At 38.9% G+C, this 25,623-nt stretch overlaps 1 protein-coding gene and 3 non-coding genes across 10 annotated transcripts; all 4 read right to left on the reverse strand.

Moving 5' to 3' along the window:
- Nucleotides 1–498: 498 nt before the first annotated feature.
- On the reverse strand, nucleotides 499–635 carry LOC140187931 (small nucleolar RNA SNORA8). Its single transcript, XR_011883183.1, has one exon. It is a non-coding gene; the product is annotated as a small nucleolar RNA SNORA8 (small nucleolar RNA).
- Nucleotides 636–1,667: 1,032 nt separating this feature from the next.
- On the reverse strand, nucleotides 1,668–1,802 carry LOC140187934 (small nucleolar RNA SNORA18). The gene has a single exon (XR_011883186.1). It is a non-coding gene; the product is annotated as a small nucleolar RNA SNORA18 (small nucleolar RNA).
- A 2,560-nt stretch (nucleotides 1,803–4,362) lies between these two features.
- Nucleotides 4,363–4,489, reverse strand: LOC140187935 (small nucleolar RNA SNORA40). The gene has a single exon (XR_011883187.1). It is a non-coding gene; the product is annotated as a small nucleolar RNA SNORA40 (small nucleolar RNA).
- A 6,755-nt stretch (nucleotides 4,490–11,244) lies between these two features.
- Nucleotides 11,245–25,174, reverse strand: LOC140187581 (uncharacterized). 7 transcript variants are annotated; one of them, XM_072243013.1, is made up of 6 exons: nucleotides 24,962–25,174; nucleotides 21,844–22,087; nucleotides 19,417–19,810; nucleotides 15,974–16,146; nucleotides 14,608–14,665; nucleotides 11,245–13,030 (listed from the first exon to the last, which is right to left on the reverse strand). In XM_072243013.1, the coding sequence occupies exons 1-6, from the start codon at nucleotides 24,996–24,998 to the stop codon at nucleotides 12,428–12,430; spliced, it is 1,509 nt and encodes a 502-aa protein (XP_072099114.1). In that variant the 5' UTR covers nucleotides 24,999–25,174; the 3' UTR covers nucleotides 11,245–12,427. The 7 variants fall into 7 exon arrangements, with proteins under 7 accessions (XP_072099114.1, XP_072099116.1, XP_072099119.1 ...); XM_072243015.1 differs by having other exon boundaries at nucleotides 11,246–13,030; nucleotides 21,844–22,292; nucleotides 24,962–25,172; XM_072243018.1 differs by lacking the exon at nucleotides 24,962–25,174 and adding an exon at nucleotides 23,967–24,838 and having other exon boundaries at nucleotides 11,246–13,030; nucleotides 21,844–22,292.
- Between the last annotated feature and the right edge of the window lie 449 nt (nucleotides 25,175–25,623).

Here is a 25,623-nt window from a genome sequence, read left to right on the forward strand (position 1 = left end):
TCAGGACAGATCTGTTCTGTCATGGAACCTTCAAGGTTAAGGGGAATCTTAGTTGTATATTTATGGAGCACTGTAATAAAAGGGGTATATTAAGGTCTGGAATGTGTATGAGACTTTTGGAATCGACATGATTATTGAATGTTCAAAAGGGTTCTGCTAGTTGGGGTGTGTTACCATTTCTGTAAGTTTACCTATCAAAGTGTTCATAACAATTAAAACTGTAGTTAATCATTGACTGTTACTTTATGCTAGGTATAAAACTACATGTTGGGAGAGTAATTCTCTTTGATTCTCCTGGAAGTTTGCTGCATGAGTAAAGACTTTGTTTCCAGTTACAGCTTCCGTGTGCCTCAGTTTTAATCATCGCGATACACTCACCTTAAAAGGAGAATGCAGTGATCATTTCTGTTGATGCACAATATTCAAACACCTGTAAAGAATATTATTGGGTCAGCAAAATACTTCCAAAATACAAGTTGACTAGCTTAAAATATTGGCTTATGTATCATCCAGAAATACCAGGTCAACAAACATATTGAGCATGTCAACCAACGATGCCAAGTGGTGAATTATTATAGCATTGCTTTATGAACAGCCCAACAGAAAGTACTGCTAGGTGCAGATACAACAATGCAAACTAACAAAAATATTTAAAAATTTAAATTAAAATCCAAGGCATGTAAACATTAAATTCCAGATACAAATTGCATCAATATTAGAATGCTGTTTAACTTGGTCACATTTAATATTAAATATACCTGTCTTTTTCTTCCCCCAATTTCATTATGTGCAAACCCCCCCCCCCCAAAACTATAATGCTTTGTGATACAGACTCTCACTGGAACACCATATGGACTTTTTCCATTCTAGCTTCAAGAAAAAAAACACTTACCTTAAACAGGAAGTGATCCCAACCTTTAAAGAATAAAAGATCACATTAGATGCAACATACTCAAATTAAAATGCCAGAACTCAAAACTACTATCAACTACAGTTCTGTTCAGAACATCAAAATATGCACACTATCTTTCACACAGCAGTTGAACAGAAAAATCATCATAACAGAACCAGAAACCCAGGAATTACACAAGCTAATGAACACAAACTACTTAAGTGGAGTCAATCCATCTGGCTGCAAGTTGCCAAATTTAATGGTTATTTTTTTAAAATCAGAAATAGCACTAAAATTACAATTATTTTTGATACTGGCAGGATCTTGCAGGAAAGGTCAGCAGGATTCTCCCCCACCTCCACCCAAAAAAAAAATCAGCCTTCATTAGACAAGAGACATGAGCTTTAACAGGGGTAGTCTATGAATGGGGGTTTGAATGCCCAAGGCTCTGCTAATCGAACATTGAATGCTGCAGGCCGGTAAGCTAGACCAGGCAGTAGGCTTGCTTGTTTGACCTGGCCCAATAAACTGAACAAGCTATAGGCAAGAGAAACAACCCAAATGGATTTGATATTTCTAGAGCATGGCTTCAACCTCTTACCTGAATGCGACATGTTCAGAAGTGTATTCTTACGCCAGAGGCTTGAACTGACATGAATTCAGGCCTTAAGAAAAAATTCAATTATGTAAATCTTCATGTTTTGAGATTACTACATCTTTCTGAATTACCAACAAATCTCAGCGTACTTTGACCAATTGTCATGGGCTAACAAGCCAATGTTTTGTAGCTTAATCCCAAAGGGCTAACAGCACTAGTCCAGTGGGTAAAGCGAACACTACAAGTTTATTCTTTGAGGCATTTCCAACAACACAGATCTACTGTAAAGAAACAGTTGGGATAGGCCTCATTTTCAGGAAGTGCCACTTAATTTTAAGATCTTAAAATATCGGAGCATAATTAGGTAATTTGGTCCATTAAGCCTGCTCATGGTTAACAAAAGGTTACAGAGCGCTCTTCATATGCCAAGCCATTCAATCCTGGAACCATTGAACCCTCTCCAGTTTCAGTACATCCTTTCTAAGAGGCCCAAACTGCTCACAATACTCCAAGTGAGGTCTCACTAGTGGTTTATAACATTACATCCTTGCTTTTACATTCTAGTCTTCTTGAAGTGAATGCTTTTGCCTTCCTCAGCAGACCCAACCTGCAGATTAATCTTTAGGAAGTCCTGCACAAGGATACCCAAGTTTTTTTTGCACCCCAGTTCCTTTGTCTTTTCACTACATTTAGAACAGTCACTTTCATTTCTTACCCAAGTGCATGGCCATACACTTCCTGACACTATATTCCACCTGCTATTTCTTTGCCCATTCTCCTGTCCTTCTGTAGCCTTCTTCAACACTACCTGCCCCCATCATCTGCAAGCTTACCAACAAAGCTATCAATTCCATCATCCAAATCCAGAAATTACAGCAATTGCTGCTCTGCTAGTATCCCCTTCCAATCAATTTTTGCCTGCTCCTTTCTCTTACATCTAATTCCCTTTACTCCACTGTAATACTGGTACTTCTAATTTTAGCCTGTTCTCAGATTTAAAGGTTCTTTTACCTTAAACTCCCTAATCAATTTTGGTTCATTGCACAACACCCAATTCAGAACTGATTCCTTAGTGGGCTCAACCATGAGGTGTTCCAAAAATGACATCTTATAGGCATTAGAAATTCTTCTTCCTGGAATCGAGCAACAACCTGATTTTTTCCAAAATCTACCTGCTTACGGAAATCCCCCATAACTATTGCAACATTGCCCTTTTGGCAATTTTATATCACATTGGCAACAAAATGAGACTTCTATATCCAGTGTAGTAATTTTGTACTGAGCACACAGCCCAAAGAGACACAAATCAGCAGGAAGGTTGAGCAGAGGAATGGCAGATAGAATACAATTTGGGCAAGCAAGGTAATGCCTTTTGTTTTGTTATGCAATACTGGCCAGAAATAGGCCAGTATTGGAAGTGGGACAAAGTCAGGAAAATCTGGGATAAAGCCAGGTATCTCAGTCAGCAAGGACAAGTCCATTTGCAAGTTGATCTTCAGGTACATAATGAACAACCTTCCAACTGATCATTAGAAGCGATAATGTTCCTACAATTTCTCAAGACACTATCATTAATATCCAACTACACAGCTGGAAGTACAAATGGATCAATTCAACTGTGTGCTTGACTCCAATTTACTAATTGCTGCAAGTTTTCTTCTATTACAATTTGTCAATAATGACCTCCACTTCAGTTTTTGCCAATCTCAAATTTAAATCATGAATATAAAATTGACACCGCTTTTTCATCCTAGTGATACACCAACACCAAAGCCCCATTCTATTAGTTGACCTCACAGACCTGCAGGTTTAGTGCCTTCACATTGATCCATTTTTACCCAAACATCAATGTCACTATCAACACTTCTGTTCTACTTTATAACTCATTACTTTGCCAGAGTGCAGTGAAATCTAGATTTAGCAAATATCCGTTATGGTGCTACAGAATATAGAATGCACTTTACATGCCACTAAGACACCGCAACGCCATTACAATTATACTCTACCATTTCTGTTTGGATGAATTGCAGATATCTCAGTAGTTTGGGTGACCTCAGAATCCATTCCAGGTGGTGTGATCCCATCTAGGGTAATCCAATAAGAAAACATTCAGAAACTATTTTGGCAGAGGTAATCTCAGCTAACATATTGATATTGCACCAAAGAGCTAGAACATAGTTTGTGGAATGTTCAGAATGACCTAATCATTCACTGTCAATCAGAGCAGTTGAACATTTTGGCACTCATCACAACTTAATAGCAAGGAGGGGAGGAAAAAGGTGATGAAAATAGAATGCAAATGACTGCAATTCAAACGCAAACAACAGGAATTCTGCAGATGCTGGAAATTCAAGCAACACACATCAAAGTTGCTGGTGAACGCAGCAGGCCAGGCAGCATCTGTAGGAAGAGGTGCAGTCGACGTTTCAGGCTGAAACCCTTCGTCACTGACTGCAATTCAAAGATCCGTTTTAATACTAGTAACAGATTCAGGGAAACCTGAATTGTAAAGTGAGCTTACAATGAGTGAGATTCTTACCAACAGCTTACAAAAACTGTAAAATTAAGGGAACTCTACAAATCATCTAAAATCTTCCATGACTTTTGGAAAAAAAAACCCACCAATTTAGTCACTGCATTCACTTCACAGAACTAGAAATCAGATGTTAACTTCTACTGTAGTAAAAATTACCATGTAGTCACACCACTGTTCTGCAGGGTCTTCTCTTTTGTACAAGGCAGCCATTGTCCATCTTTAGATAAAACAAGAATAAACAATTAACTTTTCTGCACTATTTGCATGAATGCTTCATAAATGCTTCTGATCAACATTTTATATTAATTTGGCAATACATTCAGAAAAAGAAATAAATGTGTCCTTTCTTGTTAGTAACACAACTGGTAAGGTATAACCAGATGTGGGTTGCAAAGAAATATTTACTTTCAGCACTCCGTTCCAGATTTATCTATTAAAAAGATAAAACTCTGAACTGCATGCTAGTCTCAAGATTTTATTTTAGTATACTATTCCTCACCTGTATATTACACATTCTGGAACTTCTACAATTGATCTTGACTCCAGCATTCCAATCCAACAATTCTACTTTGATTTATTGAACAAGATACACCTGCAGCATTCAAGAAGATTCAGAATTATTAATTTCACATCCCATATCTAATTACAACACACTGCCACATAGCACGTCTGTGGAACAGCACTGAATTGATCCCGAACACCAACTAGGTAGGTTTCTTATCTGTAGAATCCTCAAATGGAAGTAACATTTGCATGAAAATCTGCACATGCCACCTGGCCTGCTGAGTTTCCCGAACATCTTGTGTTGCTTGATTTAACATTTATTTCGCTGTAGATTGGGCCAAATGGAGGCAAACTATTAAAACTCCACAAACAGTAGCAATGCAAACTCTTAATTCCTGGTTTCTGAAGCAGAATCCCCTCTATACAAGTTAAAGAGAAGGTATTAACAAAATATGTATTAAATTTATGAGATTCATGAGCAAAACTAACAATTTCTCAGTGGAAAATTAAAACTGTATAGAAATATTTAGGTGAAGCAGCTATGTGCAAAGAAAGCCAATTAATGTTTCATACAAGTGACTGAGAATAACCAGAAATGGTAAAGTAGCTTGGGACTGAAGATCTGAATTGGGGATATCTGATAAGTTCTTGACTTGAATGATGAACAGGTTGCCATACATTGTATCTGTTGACCATTTCCAGCATCAAGTTGCCAGTACGACACATGCAATCTTAAATATTTGACTACAGGTCATGCATTTAGGCAAGGAGGGCCTTCCAGACACTAAGAACATTTTGATGTGCAACTTTAGTTGTCAGATCAGTATTATCAACAAAATTTCTTAATCATATGACAACCAGAGTAACATTATATGTGGTAGTAATACAATGACAAGAACAGAATTGCACAAATATTGAATATCTGCAATTCTAGCAACAAATTCAGGGAAACCTGTGTTGGAAAGTGAGCTTACAAAGAACGAGTTTAATAACAATATAGAAAAATTGTAAGATTAAGGAAACTGCAGATTAGAATGCAAACTTGATTATAATGCAATGTAGGTTAATGGATTTTAATTTGCCAATTTATTAGAAATTTATACCATTTGCAGTGTAATCATCCAAAAGTCATCCATCACTTTAGCCACTGCTTTTAGTACCTTTCAGATCACAAAACTAGAATTCGGGAAACAAATGCTGCAGTGTTAATAGCAGAATAACCGAGGTAGAATTAAGAAAGCAAGTGGATTCTGGTTAATTGAGCCATTGGCTAATCGGTGCAGCCGCTTATTTGGGACAGATTTGCCCAAGTATCCAACGTGTGTGTTCAAAAAACAGTGATTTATGTCACTGACGGACAGTGAGAAATAACAGTTTTGCTCAAATTCGGAATTGCTTTGCTCACGTTTCAAGCATTCAGGCTTAAGAGGTGCCAGAAACGGCTGGGAATGAAAATAAAACGATTTCACTGTAGAAGAGAATCTGATACTAAATGTAATTAAGTATTTTCAGTGAGCAACAATCTTTTAAGTTGAAAGGAAAAAATGAAGATGCTGGAAAACTGAAAGATGGTGGAAACTCAGCAGGTTATGCAGCATACGAGTTGTTTCGCTTGTTGACCTTTGGGAAGATTCTTTAAGGTCAGAAACAAGAGACTACAGATGTTGGAATTGGGAGCAACAATCTACTAGAGGAATTCAAGCAGCATCTATGAGTTAGGAATTGTCGGTCCATGCCCTGATATATTTGACTAATAACTTCCTCCCACAGATACTGCTCGACTCGCTGAGCTCCTCCAGGATATAACTTGTTACTTCTGAAGTTAGGCCACACGATCTGAAATCGACTGATCTGTTTCGTTAACATGCGGTCATATGGACACAGTTCAAGTCACGCTAATAGGAGAAGGAAAATAAGCCGCCAGGAACCCGACATGTGTTACAGGCCTCATTATCATCGGTACAACGGACAGCCTGCAGCGATGGAAGCAGAGCCTGTGTTGATTTGGCCGCGGCCCGGGGGAAGCGAGTCCGAGAGTAAGCGCCAACCCCCTCCAACAAGGACGGGTCCGCGGTCCGGCGATAGGGCGTCCGAGACCTGAGCCGCCACTGCCGCAGGAAGAGGGTTCCTGTGCCCCCCAAACCACTACCCGAGGACCTGGGACAACAAAACAAACACTCACCCACCTTCCACCGGCCGCTGCACCAACTGAGGGCGAATGGCGGCGGGCGCGCCCTTTTATACCGACACGGCGGCGCCCAAACTAATCCCCACCAACTTGAGCTGCTCTGACCCGAACTGTTTCCCCAAATTCACCTCCTCACACCCTCAACTCCATAACAATTAGCACACCTCATTATTTCATTTATTTATTATTTTTCCACCGAAACCCCATGAGGCTTCGCGCCACGATCCGGCGCATGCGCAGTCGGCTTTCAGCTGGGGAGGCGGGAGATTGGAACTGCCGTAGAAATGCTGCAGGAATTCGGCAGGCCGGGTTCAGGCAGCATCTATAGAGAGCAATAAGCAGGCGTCATTTCGGGCCGACCAGAATCTCTTTTGTTGGGGCAGGTTTTCAATTATTTGGAGCATATACTTACCTCCAATCACCTTAAAATTATGCCCTCTGGTATTAGCCATTTCTGCCCTGGGGGAAAAGTCTCCGGCTGTCTATTCTATCTATCTATACCACTTATTATGTTACACACCTCTATCAAGTCACCTCACGTCCTCCTTTGCTGCAGGGAGAAAAGCCCTAACTCGCTCAACCATTCCTTATAAGACATGCTGTCTAATCCAGGCAACAACCTGGTAAATGTCTGCATCCTCGCTGAAGCTTTCCCATTCTTTCCATCCTTCATTCATATATCGATAGTTCTTTATAATCACTAACCCGCATCTGTCAGTCAAACGAGCCCTATCTATAGAAGATCTAGAAGGGCAGGAGATTGGGGCTGAAAGGGAAAAAAATGGATCAGCCATGATGAAATGGTGGAGTAGACTCAATGGGCCAAATTCTGCTCCCATATATAATGGTCTAAATAGCGACTAACTTAAAAAATAACCATAACAGATCTTTAAAAATATTATAAGTGAAAGGTTTCCATTTTATCTTATAAGTCAGGCCACCCAGTATCCAAAATTCATACCCGGTGTGAATAGTTATGACTTAAGGTGACAATGTATTTCATAAGCCTATCTGGATAACACTGGAATAACATGAATACTGTATTTGTGTAGTATTGCCATTCTAGTTTTTGAGCCAAAATACTGTAGGAAATGCTGTCAGTGATTGAAATATAAAAACAATGGATTGCAATGCAAAAGCACGGAGGCACTTGGTTAGGCAGCATCTATGCAAAGGTTCAAAGGTCAAATTTAATGTCAGAGAAATGTATACAATAGCAGACGCCAACAGAATCAACAAACTCATTCGTAAGGCCAGTGATGTTGTGGGGATGGAACTGGACTCTGATGGTGGTGTCTGAAAAGAGGATGCTGTCTAAGTTGCATGCCATCTTGGACAATGTCTCCCATCCACTACATAATGTACTGGGTGGGCACAGGAGTACATTCAGTCCCGAGATGCAACACAGAGCGTCATAGGAAGTCATTCCTGCCTGTGGCCATCAAACTTTACAACTCCTCTCTTGGAGGGTCAGGCACCCTGAGCCAATAGACTGGTCCTGGACTTATTCCCTGGCATAATTTACATATTACTATTTAACTATTTATGGGTTTATTACTATTTAATTATGGTGCAACTGTAACAAAAACCAGTTTCCCCGGGATCAATAAAGTATGACTATGACTACTATAATATACATCCTGAAATGCTTTTTCTTTGCAAACATCCACGAAAACAGAGAAGTGCCCCAAAGAATGAACGACAGTTAAACGTGAGAACCCCAAATTACCCCCTCAGCTCTCCCCTCCCGCGTGTAAGAGGCAGCGAGCAACAATCCCCCTCCCCACCAGCAAAAAAAAGGCAGATCAGTACCGTCATCGAGCCCAAGCGTGTGCTAAGCAATAGCAAAGACACAGACCAAAGTTACCCCAGAGGTTTCGCATTCCATCCGACATTCGACAGCCCACAGGTTCTCTCACTCCCTGGTAAGCGAGAGGGAGGTGTCCCCCATTTTCACAGCGAGCGGGAGACATAGCAGCAACCTGCTGGTTTACGATGTTAAAAGACCGTTTTGTCGCTTTTTCGACAGCTAATATTTCAGGTTGGGACTCTCCGTTTCATAATAAAGATATTTCCATTCCTTTAATGTATGAATTAAGGGGGTACTGTGCCTTGTAAAAATCATTGAAGTTTCCAATCTAACCATTTAGGTAGAGACCTGACATTTTGTACCTTTACATTGATAATCACTATACTTGTTCTTTCATCTAAATTTGATTTTGCACTTAGTTTTTTTGTTGTGCTTGAACCTGCGTTTCAGAATCAGAATTAATATCATTGACATACGTTGTGGAAATTTTTAACTTTGCGGCAGCAGTATTATGCAATATATGACAAATACCAGTATAGAAAAAACAATTAAAGTATTTATGTATATATAATAGTTAAATTAAATAAGTAGTGCAAAAACAGAAATTAAAAAAGTAGTGAGGTGTTCATGGGTTCAATGTCCATTTGGAAATCGGATGCACAGGGGGAGAAGCTGTTCCAGAATCGCTGTGTGTGTGCCCCCCCTTGAGGCTTCTGTATCTCCTTCTTGATGATAACAATGAGAAGAGGGCATATTTTGGGTGGTGGGGGTCGTTAATGATGGATGCGGCCTTTTTGAGGCACTGCTCCTTGAAGATATCTTTAATTAACCATGATGGAGTTGACTAATTTTACAGCTTTGCAGCTTGCCTTGATCCTGGCAATTGCCCCCCCCCCCCCATACCAGATGGTGATGCAGCCACTCAGAATGCTCTCTTGGACCAACCACAATCATTTCACCTCTGAGGGCATACAGGAGTGAGATATGCCAACTAGTGGAATGGTGCCGCAGCAACAGCCTGGCACTCAATGTCAGTAAGACGAAAGAGCTGACTGTGGACTTCAGGAAGAGTAAGACAAAGGAACACATACCAATCCTCACAGAGGGACCAGAAGTAGAGAGAGTGAGCAGCTTCAAGTTCCTGGGTGTCAAGATCTCTGAGGATCTAACCTGGTCCCAACATATCGATGTAGTTATAAAGAAGGCAAGAGCGGCTATACTTCATTAGGAGTTTGAAAAGATTTGGCACATCAACAAATACACTCAAAAACTTCTATAGTTGTACCGTGGAGAGCATTCTGACAGGCTGCATCACTGTCTGGTATGGAGGGGCTACTGCATAGGACCGTAAGCAGCTACAGAAAGTTGTAAATCTAGTCAGCTCCATCTTGGGTACTAGCCTACAAAGTACCCAGGACATCTTTAGGGAGCGGTGTCTCAGAAAGGCCGTGTCCATTATTAAGGACCTCCAGCACCCAGGGCATGCCCTTTTCTCACTGTTACCATCACGTAGGAGGTACAGAAGCCTGAAGACACACACTCAGTGATTCAGGAGCAGCTTCTTCCCCTCTGCCATCCAATTCCTAAATGGACATTGAATCTTTGGACACTACCTCACTTTTTTAAAAAAATACAGTATTTCTGTTTTTGCATGTTTTTAAAAATCTATTTAATATACATAACTGATTTACTTGTAAGTTTATTATTTTATTTATTTATTTTTTTCTCTGCTAGATTATGTACTGCATTGAACTGCTGCTGCTAAGTTAACAAATTTCACATCACAAGCCGGTGATAATAAACCTGATTCTGATTCCCTAATCAATGCAGTCACGTGCTCACTGGACATCCTAGACAGTCTTGTCAACTTTTGTTAACAATATTTCTTCATTATCCCATCCTCTTTGTCGATGTGAGATGTGTGTTCTCAGTGGAACATACAAATTGAAAAGTGACCAATGATCAATCCTTGCAGGACAGATCATCTAGCAGTGCAGGCATAGTAAAACTTGTCATTGGAGGTAATTCTCCAGCCATGACTACTAAATAGATAACAGTAGAATAAATAATGTGTGGTCCCCAACAGGAGAAAATCTGCAGATGCTGGAAATCAAAGCAACACACACAAAAAGCTGGAGGAACTCATGCCAGGCAGCATCTATGGAAGAATAAACAGTTGATGTTTTGGGCCGAGACCCTTCATCAGGACCTGTGCAGTCCCTACTGACTGGAGGACAGCTGTGAAATGTTGGCAGAGAATGATATGATCATCTGCATCAAGGACTCCAAAAAGTTTGAGAAAGAAAGAGGAGATATAAATAGACTCTACCTAAATCACATAAAATAATGGTGAAAATGAACTGAAATCTTTAACAGTGTATACACTTAATTATCCACAATGGTAACTTACAGGAATTTATCATTGTAACTCCACTGCAGAGGTAACTATTTGAATAGTTAGAACCTTTTTATGTGAATATATTTTAATAGTTTTGGGAAACATAATTCTTGAGGTATAGTTTGATTCCATCCCTGCCTTGGTTCATTCTTCAATTCACTTGGTTTCCTCTTGATTTAACTTGTAATATTATCCTGTTTACCATCCTTTCTGTGATCCTTCAAAAGCTCCTTTACTTTCTAATGGAACTTATTGCCTAATTATATTTGACATCACTTATGTTAAAGTTGTTATATAAATGTGAATCATTTCTCATGTTTAATCAACACAAATTGTCAGAATGGAAAAGTAGATTCATTAAAGGTATGATTTACAAAGATCGCATATTTCTTTGCACCAACCTTATCGTGCAATGAAAAACGTGCTCCTCACTATAAACTAAATGCAACATAGGTAATCCAAGGAAATATGGAAACAGATTTTTCAAAAGCATATGGATTATGGATCTCTGTGCAAAAATTATTACATTTAGCCAATAACAAAATTCTTACTCCATTATCTAGTTTTACATTTCTCATTTCATAGGAGGCAGCAATGTAGCCGTAACAATCTGAAGCATGGATGTCATCTTTGTCCATTTCTACATTACCAGTCATAATAGTAAAATGTAAACAATATCATAATTTTCACTTTTAAAATAATTCTGATCTTTAATACATCAAAACTGTTATAACATTTTAAAAATAACCGATTAAGCTATACGTATGATAAATGCACAAATAAACCCAACTTAAAAGTTAACAATTTATCTAATTTGGTACAGAATGGGCTGACCTTTTTAATATTTGGCAAAGGAAAATAAAATACCACTCGTTATTTTATGTGAATCACTAACAGGAAATGGTTACTTATCACTGCTATCCATTCTCTGATTTTCAGTATCAACTTTTGATAAATAAACATAAAAATAACAAATTTCTGGAAAACTTCAATGGGCCAGAGGGAGAAAATGCTCAGGTAGTTCAGATGAACAAAAATTTTCCAACATTAATAGTTGATTATAAATTACCTCAAAAGGATTTTTGCAAGGTCGAAATTTCATAATTACCTGTTATATGTTGTAGGTTTAGAAAATAACTGAATTATTTGTTAAGATTTTGGCTTCAGGAGAAAGTTTTAGGCACAGCCATTAAGTAAGGATCATGTTGAAACCTTACTTCTGTAGAGTACAAAAATATTTTCCAACTTTCACAATGTTCATCCACAGAATGACAATGATTCTATTGCATAATATTCTTAAAATATACTTCATGAAAATTCTGGATTCAAAGTCAATGGAAAATACTTTCCCAGTAACAGTTATTGATAGTGTCAAGCCATAATTGACTGAATAATTTAGTGCAAATGTGCCATTCATTTGTAACTGCAATTCAGATGTTATTTAGTTCATTCTTAAATAACAGCTTTTGAAGGTGACCAGGCAAAATAGCTACTACCCTTTTTACAATGGTGAGGCAGTAAAATAACTATTCCCATTATAAAGTTTAAACTTCTTCTTCTGAGACACCATTGGTAATAAATTGGTGTCTTCGTTGGCTTGTTCCACAGGATGATCCTGATCTTGGAAAATATTTCTTTGAGCACTACCATTACAAAGGATCTTCTGGTGCATTGTTAGTTCACAATCCATTCTTTCTAGATTATTCTCTTCTTGCGATGTTATGTGTTCCCTCTTTTGCATCATTATATTTTTTGAATGTTTATTAGATTTGCGACTCTTAAGAGAAACTACACTCTCTGTTTCTTCAACTTCCCTTTCATCTAAGGGCCTGTGGGAATTCTGTAGACTGTTCAGGTCTGCTAATTTTTCTTTGGTTTTCTGCTTAAAAGGCGCATTGTAAGGAAGATTTTGTGTGGGATGGTCCTTTTGTTCAGCTGTCACTTGTTTATTTTTAACGTGACCTTTACTTTTACCATTGGCTTCATGGTGGCCTTTGTTTTTACCACTCCTTAGAGATCTTTTCTCTTTTTTCCTGTAGTACATTTTCCTAGAGTACCTTTTCTTTTTTTCAGACCTTTTTTCTGCTATGAAGTAGCTATTATCCTGCAAATAAAACACATATCATGAATGATGACTGAATACATAAATTAGCTATAATGCTTCATTTCTGTACTGGCATAGAAACAATAAAACTAGATGTTAGTGTGACCCAAGACAGCTCAAGGAAGACATCATCAGGCTAGTGAAACATTGAACAAATTGTGATGTTTTCATACTTTCACAAAAAAAATCAAGTCTCATGACAAGAGTGCCATAATATTGTGCAGATTCTTGCTTAGTTAGATGTTTCCAAGTCATCAATTAATAACTTCACTAGTGAAATGAAATCCAAACTACTTCTAGTTCAAGCCATGATTCACAACGAGTGGCTTGACTGATGGTGGCTGGTAATAAAATACAGCAAAACCTAAAACAATTTTTTTTCCAACAGAAATTTTGTATTCAATATGGCAAAAATAAAACTTTGGTTCAGTTTCAGTTACAAAAAAAATAAAGCAGCTATTAAATTCTGAAGTTGCTAAAATACAAATAAAGTCGATGAGCACACAAGATTTGAACGTTTACCCAAACGATTTCAGGGATGAGGGTCTTTAATATTATGAAAAAACTGGAAACTTGGAAAAGAGATTGGGCGAGGAGAGGTTTATCTGATAAGGATATTTTATCATTCAGACTCAAGATAAAGTTGAAAAAGATTTTTAAAAAACTTCAGTGGTAGAAGATCAAGGCTTCAAAGGATGCAAAAATGAAGAAGAAACAAAACTGACAGGAAGTAATTTTTTTTTAACTAAAGCAGCAAGTGGCTAGAAGGCAGAGTGCATTGCAGTGGGATAAGTGGAAGCAGATTCAATTGTTGTTCAAAAATGAATTTGAAGGTATTGGAAGGGGAAATGTTGGCATTGGGAAAAGGTGGGGCAGTTGGACAAGTTTAATTCCTTGTGGATGATTATCGATACCTTCAAATTCTTCACAGCTCCGAAGTTGTTGAAGTGGTGAAATCATTTCATTTTCACTCTCAGATGTTTCTGGCATCTCCAAGCCTGAATGCTTGAAACCGTAGTGAGCAAAAAGTTCTGAATTGCTTACTGCTTATTTTTCACCAACAATCAGTGACAAAAATCACTGCTTTTTGAACACAAACACATGCAACAGACTATTTAAAAACTGTGCACTCTAAGCAGTGTAGTATCTGATGGCCACACAAGTGTATTCAACTGATGCTAGTTAGAAACTGTTCAGAGCAGTCTCCTGTCCAATTAAGCAGCACAGTGTCCCAAATAAACAAAGGAAATCCAGCTATTTTCTTGATTAGTTTTTGTTCTTTAAGAGTTGTCCCAAATAAGTGGCAGCCCCGATTAACCGATGGTCCAATTAATAGGAATCTACTGTATTTCACAAGTTCTGTAATCACCAATTTCAGGATACTGCCAGGAACCTTTGCATTTATAAGGTGATATCCTTAAGGAACGTGAAGTACAGTTTACCTTTGGGAAATCTGTAGCACATACAATATTGTGTATAGTACTGAGCTGTTAATTTCAGAAGTAGACTACAACATAGATATATTTCCTAATTATGCAGTCAAAGGAAATACCTTGTTCTCAGTACAACTGACTTACCACGACTTTCATATCAAAAGCCTCTTCATTTCCCAAGTCTTCAATGCAGGTTTCATCACTACAAAATAGTAAGTTTTTCTTCATGTTACAAAGAACATTGTACACAAAAAAAAATTCTTTAACTTTGACCACAACCGTTTATTGATAAATGTAAGCAGTGGCACAGTGCTTAAAATGTTGCCTAATACCCTATGTTGTCAAGCTAAAGCAATGGTATCCTTCACGACATTTACACTAGGCCTGATCATCAAAGGGAGATATAATCTGTCTTTCTTGGTCAGACTTCGAATGATCATTCTTAAAACTGCTAGTATACAAGTTCTCCAGTGGACCCCTGCAAATGTTACATACTCTTGTACCAAATGCCTGAAGTTACCCAAAAAAAAAGCGTGTGGCTAATTAGCTAAAACTAGTTTCAGCCAGTTCCTCATCAACCTCTTTTGTTGTCAGGTTTTTTGTTTGCTATGTTTTCACTAGTTTTTGAGTCACCAGACAGAATTGCTGCAGCAGGTACGGAATTCATCAGCAATAGCTTTAACCAACTATGGGGAAAATACCTTTTCTAGATTTCTTACCCTCAACTTTAGCGCAGTCTTAAACGTATAGGAGCCTGAATCTATATCCAACAACATGCAAGTGTTTATACATGTGATAACAATGCCGCGAATTAAAGAGCTAATTTACTCAATTTCTCCCCAGAAACATCAACTCACTCCAAAATAAGGTTGACACAGTAGTAACAAATCCAACAAGTTGTGTATCATAGTAAATTTAAATTTCAGTAAACAATTCATCTGTGGAGGCACCATAACTGAACCCACCCGTCTTCGTTTTTCTCCAGGTTTCCGGTAGAAACTTCTGGATAGCTATCAGCTGTGCAAATTACCAAACATTTTTCTCTCTGACACAGCAACAGAGAACAATGGCAACACCCCTATCATCTCCATGACTAAAATGAGTTATTTAATACAGAGTAGGAGATCAAACAGAGTTGGGAACTACTTCTGCATGGCTCAGTTTTAAATTGCGGCATGCCTCCACCAACAGCCATATTCTGAAAAATTAAAATGAAAGGCTATCGATACTGGAAAACTGAAATAAACATTTACTGAAAACATCAGGTCAGAGAGCTGTGGAAAGCTCAAAGATCCTTTGCTTTTAACTTGAAATGCTAACTCTATTTTTCTTTCCCCAGATGTTGTCTGACTTCAAGTGTTTCCAGCATTTTGTTTTCATTCATGAAATATTAACTCTCTCCCCACAGATACTCCCTGACCAGCCAAGAATTTCCAATATTTGTGTTCTTACTTAATTAGTTAACAAACACACCCACACACACAGAAACTAAATCAAAATACCAACTTACCTGCTTTCAGATATGGGTGAAATTGGTCTTTTCTCATCCAGGTATTTGTATTGCTTTGTTGGACCACTAATTCTTTCTGCACAATCCACATTTATGTTTTTTAAGGAGTTTATGAGATGTTTTTGACATTTTAACTCCTTAATGTAATCAAATAATCCACACAAAGCAGCTTGCTATAAATTAGAAGCATTTAAAATGTTAGAAAATTTATCAATGTCTGAGTTTTATCTTTATAAAAATTGGAAAAAACTTAATAAAATGTATGTCAATTAAACATAGTAATTGTACCCAATGCTAGTACTTCCCCATACAGAGTTCCAGATATCAAACAGTGTAAAAATACCCTTTAAGTCTCCTTTGAAATTCTTTCCTCATAACTTCTTGTTTATGAAACTCCTAACAAGGGGAAATGATTTTGACTGTTTATAATTTCATACATGTATATCTGGTCACCTTCCTTTGCTCCAGGGAAAGCAAGGTTTGCCGTCCAAAGTCTTATCGAACCCCCTCCATGTAACTGGAGAATCTCCCCAGCACTCTATCCAGCACAATCACATTCTTTCTATAGTACAGTGACCAGAACTGCATGCAATACTCCAAGTGCATCCTAATCAGTGTTTTGTAAAGTTGCCCTGTAACATTCTAACTTTTAAATTCTATGCTGCAACCTATAGAGGTAACATGCTATAAGCATTCTTCACCACTTGATCTCTCTGTACTGAGACATTCAAGGAACTATAGATAAAGGAACATCGATTAACTTTGCACCCTTCAAGTTACTATATACACTCTACCCTATTTGAATTCCTATATTTATCACCTTGCGCTTGTTGGGATTAGTTTGTAACTGCTGTCGCTCTGTCCAATTTTCACCCTGATCTAAATCCTGCTGCAACCTTAGACAATCTTCCTTGCTCTTCATCGCACACATCTCCTACACTAACATCCAAGTCATTAATATATACTAGAAGCAACGAAAGGTCCCAACACCAAACCCTGTGGTATACTACCAGTCAGATTTCCAATTAGAAAATCATCCTTACCACTTAACACTGCATTTTGGTGAGTCAAAAAAGTTATTTAGAGATACAGCATGGAACAGGCCTCTCTGGCCTATTGAGCCACAGAATCCAGAAACCCACCTATTTGACCCTACACTAATCACAGGATAATTTACAATGACCAATTAACCTATTCATTCACAGGGAGGATATACAAGCTCCTTAGAGAGGATGCTAGAAATGAACTCCAACACCACGATCTGTATTAGCGTTGCATTAACCACTATGCTACCTGGGCAGGACTTACACAGCACATGGCAGTGCCATGGAGAATGCTGTAGAACATAGAGAACTAGGGCTGCAAGTACAACATTCTCTGAAAGTGAAGGCACAGGTAGACAGGATGATGAAGGCATTTGTTGTGCTTGCTTTCATCCATTAGGGCACTGTGTAGAAGAGTTGGGATGTCACATTACAACTGTTCAAGACCACTCTTGAAGTATTGTGTGTAGTTCTGGTTGACTAGTTATACAAAGAATATCTTTATGCCGGAAAAGGTGCAGAAAATATTAACAAGGATGTTACTGGGACCAAAACATTTGACGTATAGGGAGAGGGAGGTTTCTTCCCATGGAACATGAGCTGAGAGTTTTAAACCTTATCAATGAACCTCATGTTTTTGTAAACCTTGATAAGTTGAATAGTAACAATCATTTTCTTGGCTAGAAGGCATAGGGTTAAGGTGAGAGTGGAAAATTTAAAGGGAACCAAGGGGCAACCTTTTCCCCCACATACAGGGTGGTTGAGTGTGTGGAATGAGCTGCCTGAGAAAGTGGCAGAGGCAGGTACAATTACAATGTTTAAAAGACATTTGGAGAGGTACATGGAAAGGAAATATTTTAGATGGGCATGTTCCAAACTCGGACAAGTGGGACCAGCTCAAATAGTCAAGTCAGTTGGCATGGGTGAGATGGGCCATTAGAGCTATACAGCTCTAAAACTGTAGCCTCTGCCTCCTATTAAGTCAATTTTAGATCCAATTAGCCAGCTCTTCTTGGATGGATGTGCCTTAAGCTTGTGGACCAGCGGAACCTCGCCAAGTGCCCAAATGTGTATATATACACAGCACAAAACTACAGCACCATTGTCAATCTTCTTAGTAACCTCCTCAAAAAACTCTATCAACTTATAGGACAGGAGTTCCTCCACACAAAAGTCATGCCTGATCAGACTATCCCCGATCAGCTCCTGCTTTTCCAAATGTGTACAAGTTCTATCACTTAGAATTTTATCCAATAAATTCCCTACCACTGACATGGCTTGCCAGTCTGTGGTTTATCTGTACTGCCTTTCTTGAGAAAGGAAAGAGGGGGTTAGCCATTGCTAGGTCTTCTGACAGCTCACCTGTGGCTAATGAAGATGCGAAGATCTGCAACAGGGTTCCAGCTATCTCTTCCCTTGCTTCCCACAACACCCTAGGAATAGATCTCATTTGGCCTTGTGGATTTCTCCACCCTATGTGTTCCACGATACCAAACAGTTTCACCTTCTTAATACTTAAGTGCTGCAGATACACTCCTTCTTGAACAATATACTCTCTCTTGAACTCATTATCTTCCATGTCCTTTTCCTTGGTGAACATGGACAGGAAGTACTATGTTTTTACGATCTTGTCCACATCCCCGGCTCCCTACACTGATTATTGCCACACATTCTCGGGATACCCTCTTGCTCTTAATATATTGACAGAATGTTTTGTTTTTTCCTCCATCTTACCTCCAATAGGGGCTTCAATATGGAATAATTCCAGTATCACTTTGAAGTTATTGCTTTACTCAGATAAATAACTGAATGAGCCTTTCCACCATACTTAAAAAACAAATTAATGAGGTTGTGAGAGGACCTTTCATAGAGGTACACAAAATGATGAGGGGTACAGATCGGGTAAATGCAAGCAGGCTTTTTTCATTGAGGTTGGGTGGGACTACAACTTGAAGTCATGGGTTAAGGGTGAAAGCTGAAAAGTTTTAGGGGATCAAGAGGGGAAACTTCTTCACTCAGAGGATTGTTAAGAGTATGAAATGAGCTGCCAGTACAAGTGGTGCATATGATCTCAATTTCAATGTTTAAGAGAAGTTTGGATAAGTACATGGATGGTAGGGGTATGGAGGGCTATGGTCCCAGTGCATGTTGATGGTAATAGGCAGTTTAAATGGTTTGGCATGGACTAGATGGGGTGAAAGGCCTGTTTCTGTGCTGTACTTTCCATGACTCTTAAAAAAATGTTAGATTTAAAATACAATACACATGAAAAAACATGTTAAAAACAAATATACATAGAACATTTGGTAGGTACATTATTCAATGTGCACAGTATCTAACTATTCAATTACTCTTTATAATTCAAATCCTGACATGCCACACTATAGATTTACTACTTACCTCATACGTAAAAATCATCTTAAATGGCAATTCCTTTTTTCCATATTCCTTTTGCAAAAATGGAAACTCCAGTCCTCGCTCTCGCAATCTCCTCTTTTTCTCTACTGCAGACATGGATGCTTGCAACCTTCCTCTTGGCAGGCTGTGTTTCTTACGAGTGTAACTGCTTTTGGTTCTTTTGCTTCGCCACCGTCTTCTTACTTCACCAACTTTCAGAAAACTTGGACGCCATAGCCCTTCATCTGAATCAGACGAGCTCTCAGAATCAAGTTCATTTTGACTTCTGAATTCTAATTGGGTTAAAAATGTTCCTGTATTTTGCCTGCTCTTATTTCTTTCTGGTGTGGATGGACACTGTGTCTTGAATAAACTGTCAACTGAATTTGAGCCATCACTGGAAAAAAAAAGACTACATTAATCCATTGAACAAGGACCTTCGTTATGTCATCATGTAAATACTTCACATCAGCCCACTTTGAAATGTTATGAAAAAGAACCTACTTCAGGAAAATGGTTATTATTAAACAACTCACTGGAATAGGGCCACTTATTCTACCCCCTCATCCCCCAGGATCAATAATTTCTTCCACAAAAAGACCTGCTATCCTCATAACTTGGAACATAATTTGACTACCTAATTTCTAATCTGGGACTTTAAACTTTTTTTTCCATTATACAAAGAGATGTGTACTAAGAGTCTGGCTACTCAACCCAAGGTCAATGGCACCAAAGTACATGGGTCAGGCTTGGATGTACATTCCCGTTAAGTATTTAGCGTGGGTCTGGCCATTTCAAGGAGGAATGAGAGTCTGAGCCTGGCCGTGTTGGATCCGGCTGTCAGGGTCCTTGTCAGGTCTCAAATTTGGATAATTTTTATAATGTTTCTACTAGCTCACAAAAGGATCCGCACCAAGTAAAATCTACTTGCTTCTCCAAAACCATGATGAAAAATTGATCTCTTTTTGACATGTTACATGGATCAACCATGGATTAGAGGAGACAACAGCAGTTAGTAAACTGGAAAGATTATTAAAGAGGTGGCTTGATGGGATAAAAGTTCTGCCAGCATACCAGCTTTGGGATGTAGGGGTGATGACAGAGGTGGAACATTAGTGGTTTAGCTCCATGGCTTCAGCGACCAAAGTTTGATCTTGAAGTTGAGCACTATCCATCGAGTTGCACGATCTCCCCTTGGGCACATGGGCTCTGGTTTCCCCCCACCTAACAGAAACTAGTTGGTTAACTGACTAATGTAATTTACCCCTAGCGTGGGTAGAAATTGATGGACCTGTGAGGGAACAGAGGTGACAAGGAAATCAGAGAGTGACAATACTAATGCAAATTTTCCAAGACTTGATTGCGTGGAAGGACCTCTTCCAAAATATGAGCTCATCTTAAAGAGAATTAGTTCAGTTCACCAAGGACAACACTCACTGCCTGATTGCTACATTAACAAATTTGTTACCTTGAGGTTGTAACACAAGATTATAGCAACTCTTCAAAAAGGTTCAAAATGAAAATAATTCCATGTTAAAGAAAGAAGCTCAATAATTTTCAGCAGCATAAAGCTAAAGCAATATATAAAAGTTCTGATGATGGCAATAATGTGACAAAGGTCCCAGGCATGAAATGATTACTATTTCTATTTCAACGCATGCTGCTCAACCCGCTGAATGTTTCCAGTACTTTGTGTTTTTATTTAAAAAAGTTGAACTATTGTCCTGTCCTTTCTGGATAGTTCATTAGAATGTCCCATCAGATCAATATTAATTTTTACATGCTTAAACATTACTTCCAAAATATGTCACACTGCAAGTTTTATGATACTTTAGACTGTCATAATCTATGACCATTGCACTTATACACCAATCATTAACCTCAAATGTGAAAGTTTTCCACCCTGCATCTTGTTCTTTCCAATTCTTAACATTTGAAATGGGTGATGGAGGACAATTTTGATGTGCTCTCTTTCTCACTATAGGAGCACTGCAGCACTGTTGTTGCAGAACTTATTAACTAACAACCTTTAGTATAGCTGTGTATTTTTTTTTTACTGTTAATTCTACTGCTTTGTGAAACCAAAAGGAAAGAAATTAACAAGTGCAAACTTGATTTGGTTTCCAGGTAATGATGCCTGGGGATATACTAGCCACTGCAGTAGACAAGAAAGCTGAATCTGGGCTAATAACTGATCCTACACAGTTATGAACTCAGCAAAAATAAATAATGGTGAGTTAAGGGTGACAGTGGAAATCTTCCAGCTCATAGTGGTCTGCTGTTATGTACGTTTCGGGATGGGTGGGTGGTGGGTGAAATTGGAGTTAAAACTGTGAATGATCTAGTCTCTATCATTTTCAAAGACGACATTTTTTAATCCAATAAAGTGTCTCCAGTCTGGTGCAACTAGAATCAATAGGCATTGCTTACCTTAAAGAAGAGGAGATATCCTGATCAACAGGTTTACACGTATTTGTAATTAGATCTCCTTCTGTGTTGGAGGTGGCTGCACCCACTTGATTGGTAACTACCTTTGTGTCAGTAGTCTGTTGCAAGTCCTTAGCTTCATTCTCTTTATCCGAAAATAGCAACACACTGCCTTCATCTTCATCTTCTACACATATTTGCTCATCTTCAACACTCTTTAAATCTTCCATTGCTTTCCTTACTTTACCTGTGCAAGTCCAAGCAAACAATGCCAGGTGACTCCCACTTCAATTACAGAACCTCTATTATCCCACGAGGAGAAAACACAGGCATCAGAATAGGTGGATGGAGATAATATTTGCACAGAAAATACTTGATGGTTGTAATTATTCATGGGAGCGTCTGAATAATTTTGAGTTGTTTTGCAAACAAAGTTCTCTTTGGTGCCGCACCTACTCAAGTAAAAATAAATTCTATCTGATTATCACTAGCACAATTAGGTAATTAATTTGAAAGTGAATTATATTCACACATTTATACCTGACCAGTTCACAATTCCTTTTCACAACATGCAGTTTCCTAAAGTTTGCCTTAAGTACTTCAGTAGAGCAAAGTACAGCTCATATAGTTTACATCCAACATGAACCCAACACTGTGTTCTTTGTTTCACCCCTGCCTTCTATCCTTTTACCACTATCACTCAATTTGAAATGGTAAAACTAGCAACCTTTGAGAAAGATTCCAATATAGTGGCAAAAAGACTAATAAATGCAAAATCTCTTTACTGCCAGTGTTTAATAAAAGATGCAGATATCACTGGGATTTTAGCACTGCACACCTGATCATAGTACATAATAATGACATATCTATGAAAACAGTTACCATTTCTTCAAATGTTATGATCATTGTGCATTCAATGTAATTCTCCCTTTCTAGAACCTAAAACAAACTCGTTATATTAAATGATTTCACTGACATTCCTGAAAAGATTAAATATGAGAGCAGACTAGCTGATAATATAAAGCAGGATACCAAAAACTTTTTCCAGTTTTATAAAGAGTAAAAGGGAGGTGAGAGTTGATATTGGACCACTAGAAAATGATGCTGGTGAGGTAGTAATGGAGAAGAAATGGCAGATGAACTTAATGGGCACTTTGCATCTGTCTTCACCGTGGAAAACACTAGAAGTGCACCAGAGGTCCATGCATGTCAGGGAGCAGGACTGAGTGCCAATGCTATTACAAAGGAAAAAGTGCTAGGCAAACTCAAAGGTCTAACGATGGATAAGTCACCTGGACCAGATGGACTACAGCCCTCTTGAGACAGGTTGCTGAAGAGATAACAGATGCATTGGTCATGATCTTTCAAGAATCACTTGATTCTGGCATGGTCCCGGAGGACTAGAAGATTGCAAATGTCGCTCCACTCTTTAAGAAGGGGGGGAAGGCAAAAGAAAGGAAATTATAGGCCAGTTAGCCTACCCTCATATGTAGTCATGTCTCTGCACATCTCTAACCATAAAAACAGTTGCCAAAATAACTGAGAGATACCCACTGTGTGCAAGGAAAATCAAGTTAGGTGCCAATTCAGGTGGGGAGGGTGTAAGAGAGGGGTAGTGAGTGAACCAGACAGAAGGAATCAAAACACAGAGACTGCAGGGATTAGAAATGAGAGCTTGAATCAACATTGGTTCCTAAAGAAGGGTGGGCGACATAGAGAAAGTGAGGGTCAGCTGCTGGAGGCATGGGGCAGAGGGAGAAGAGGTGGTCAACAATTAGGACTGAGTGTTGTAGGTTAGCAAGCGCTAGGGGGCGCACTTGATCATCTAGAAATGGAATCAGACGAGGAAAAGATCTGAGGGATTAATAACTGGCATGGGGATGGGAAATGATAAATTAAGTGATAATGTTTGGAGATGAGATTTCCGGTACCATTTTCCTAATCCAAGGGAAAACCTCCATTTAGTAGATTATTTAAAGAGGACCTACCAAAGTAAGAGCCCATGATCAGCCTCCCTTCCCTGGATTCTGTCTAGACTTCTCACTGCCTGGGTATAGCAGTCACCCACCCAGGACATTCTCTTTTCTCTGCCACCCCCCCCCCCACCACCACCGGGCATAACATACCACAAGGCCTAAGGACAGCATCTCACTGTTATAAGTCTACTGAACACCTCACTGGTACAGTAAGATGGACTCTGGACCTCACCATCCACCTCATTATTGTCTTGCACCCTATTGCCTAACTGCAGTGTATTTTTTTTCCCTGTAACTGTGACACTTTATTCTGCTGTTGCTGTTTTCCTTTGCACTACCGGCAATCGCCTGTTCTAATGAATTTATCTGTATGGATGGTATGCAAGACAAGTTTTTAAAAACTGTACTTCATTACATAAATTCCTGCCTGTGGCCATCAAACTTTACCACTCCTCCCTTGGAGGGTCAGACACCCTGAGCCAATAGGCTGGTCCTGGACTTATTTCCTGGCATAATTTACATATTACTATTTAATTATTTATGGTTTTATTACTAATTATTTATGGTGCAACTGTAACGAAAACCAATTTCCCTCGGGATCAATAAAGTATGCCTATGACTAAATAGTAACATTTATGTACCGAGGTATAAACTAAGATACCACTTCTCACACAAATTAGAATTCATTTTCCTCGAGGATAGAGGAAACCTTGTATCAGGAGTTATAAAACAGATTGGGTAAGCACTTGAGAGGGGCAAGTTTTCAGGACTGGCAGGAAAGAACGGGGGAAAGGGATGACGGATTCCTCTCCAATGAACTGGCAAACCATTCTATGAGTCAAATGGCCTCTATCTGTTCCACAATTGCATTGCTATCAGCCAGAAAGTGGAAAAATCTGTATGTCTAATCTGCACCAGTACATCACTAACTAAAAACCACACAGGAGCAACACGAAGTACCGGAATTGCTACGAATGCAAAGCCTTTTTAAAAGCACGGGGGAAAAGTACCATTCCTGCATTCAACACCCCCTTCCTCTATCTTCTTCCCCCATCTCCCCCTCCTCCTAGTCCCTTCCCCCGCTCCTTTTCTTTCCCTAGTCCCCCAGCTCCCCAAGTCATTACAAGCCAGAACCCGCCACCTACCGGAAGTGTGCGATGGAAATGTTGTTCGGCGGCGCATCCAGAGCCCGTCCGCCTGGTCCGGGGTCGAGCAACAATTGCTGCCGTCCGACTTGCTGCATTTTACAGTATCAGCAAATGCTGCCGGTATGTGATTTGCTGGTTAGGTTTATTTTGTTAAATTTGTTGAGCAGATATTCCACTTATAAATGCAGAAATCGCGAGTTTGACTTTGCCCTAAGTACAGAAAAAAACAAGGTATTTTAATCCATTAAAAAATGTTTGTGCAATGAAAGACAATTCAAGTCGGGATGCTCCGATTTCCACCCACAGTCCAAAGACGTACCGGTTGGTAGGTTAATTGGTCATTGTAAATGGTCCCGTAAATAGGCTAGGGTCTGTGCTGTATCTCAATAAATAAATCATCTCATTAAGTTCCAGTGTTACCAACAGAGCAAGGTCAGTTATAGCTCAATTTGAGGGGCTCTGGTCAGAAAGTTTTGGCTCCAGTTTCTAGTGTAGTGAAACCTCGAGGCATAATTACACTGTCAGAGCTACCATCTTTCAGATGAGGCATCACCAGAGTCTTTCTTTGTCTGTTCAGGTAGTTATGAATTATTCCAAGCAAAAACAAGGAGGTCTCTATCTATCTCTAAACTTAGATGACAGAGACCGTAAAAACTACT

Source organism: Mobula birostris, chromosome 25 (genome assembly GCF_030028105.1).
Source record: "Mobula birostris isolate sMobBir1 chromosome 25, sMobBir1.hap1, whole genome shotgun sequence".
NCBI classification, from domain to species: Eukaryota; Metazoa; Chordata; class Chondrichthyes; order Myliobatiformes; family Myliobatidae; genus Mobula; species Mobula birostris.

Bases quoted from the DNA above. Each gene is read 5' to 3' on its own strand.
- LOC140187581 (XM_072243013.1), bottom strand. From the start codon at position 24,998: ATGCGCCGCCGAACAACATTTCCATCGCACACTTCCG. The intron at 22,088-24,961 runs GTAGGTGGCGGG...GGACTTGCACAG, and splicing joins ATTTCCATCGCACACTTCCG to GTAAAGTAAGGAAAGCAATG. The intron at 19,811-21,843 runs GTAAGCAATGCC...TTTTTTTTCCAG, and splicing joins GATATCTCCTCTTCTTTAAG to TGATGGCTCAAATTCAGTTG.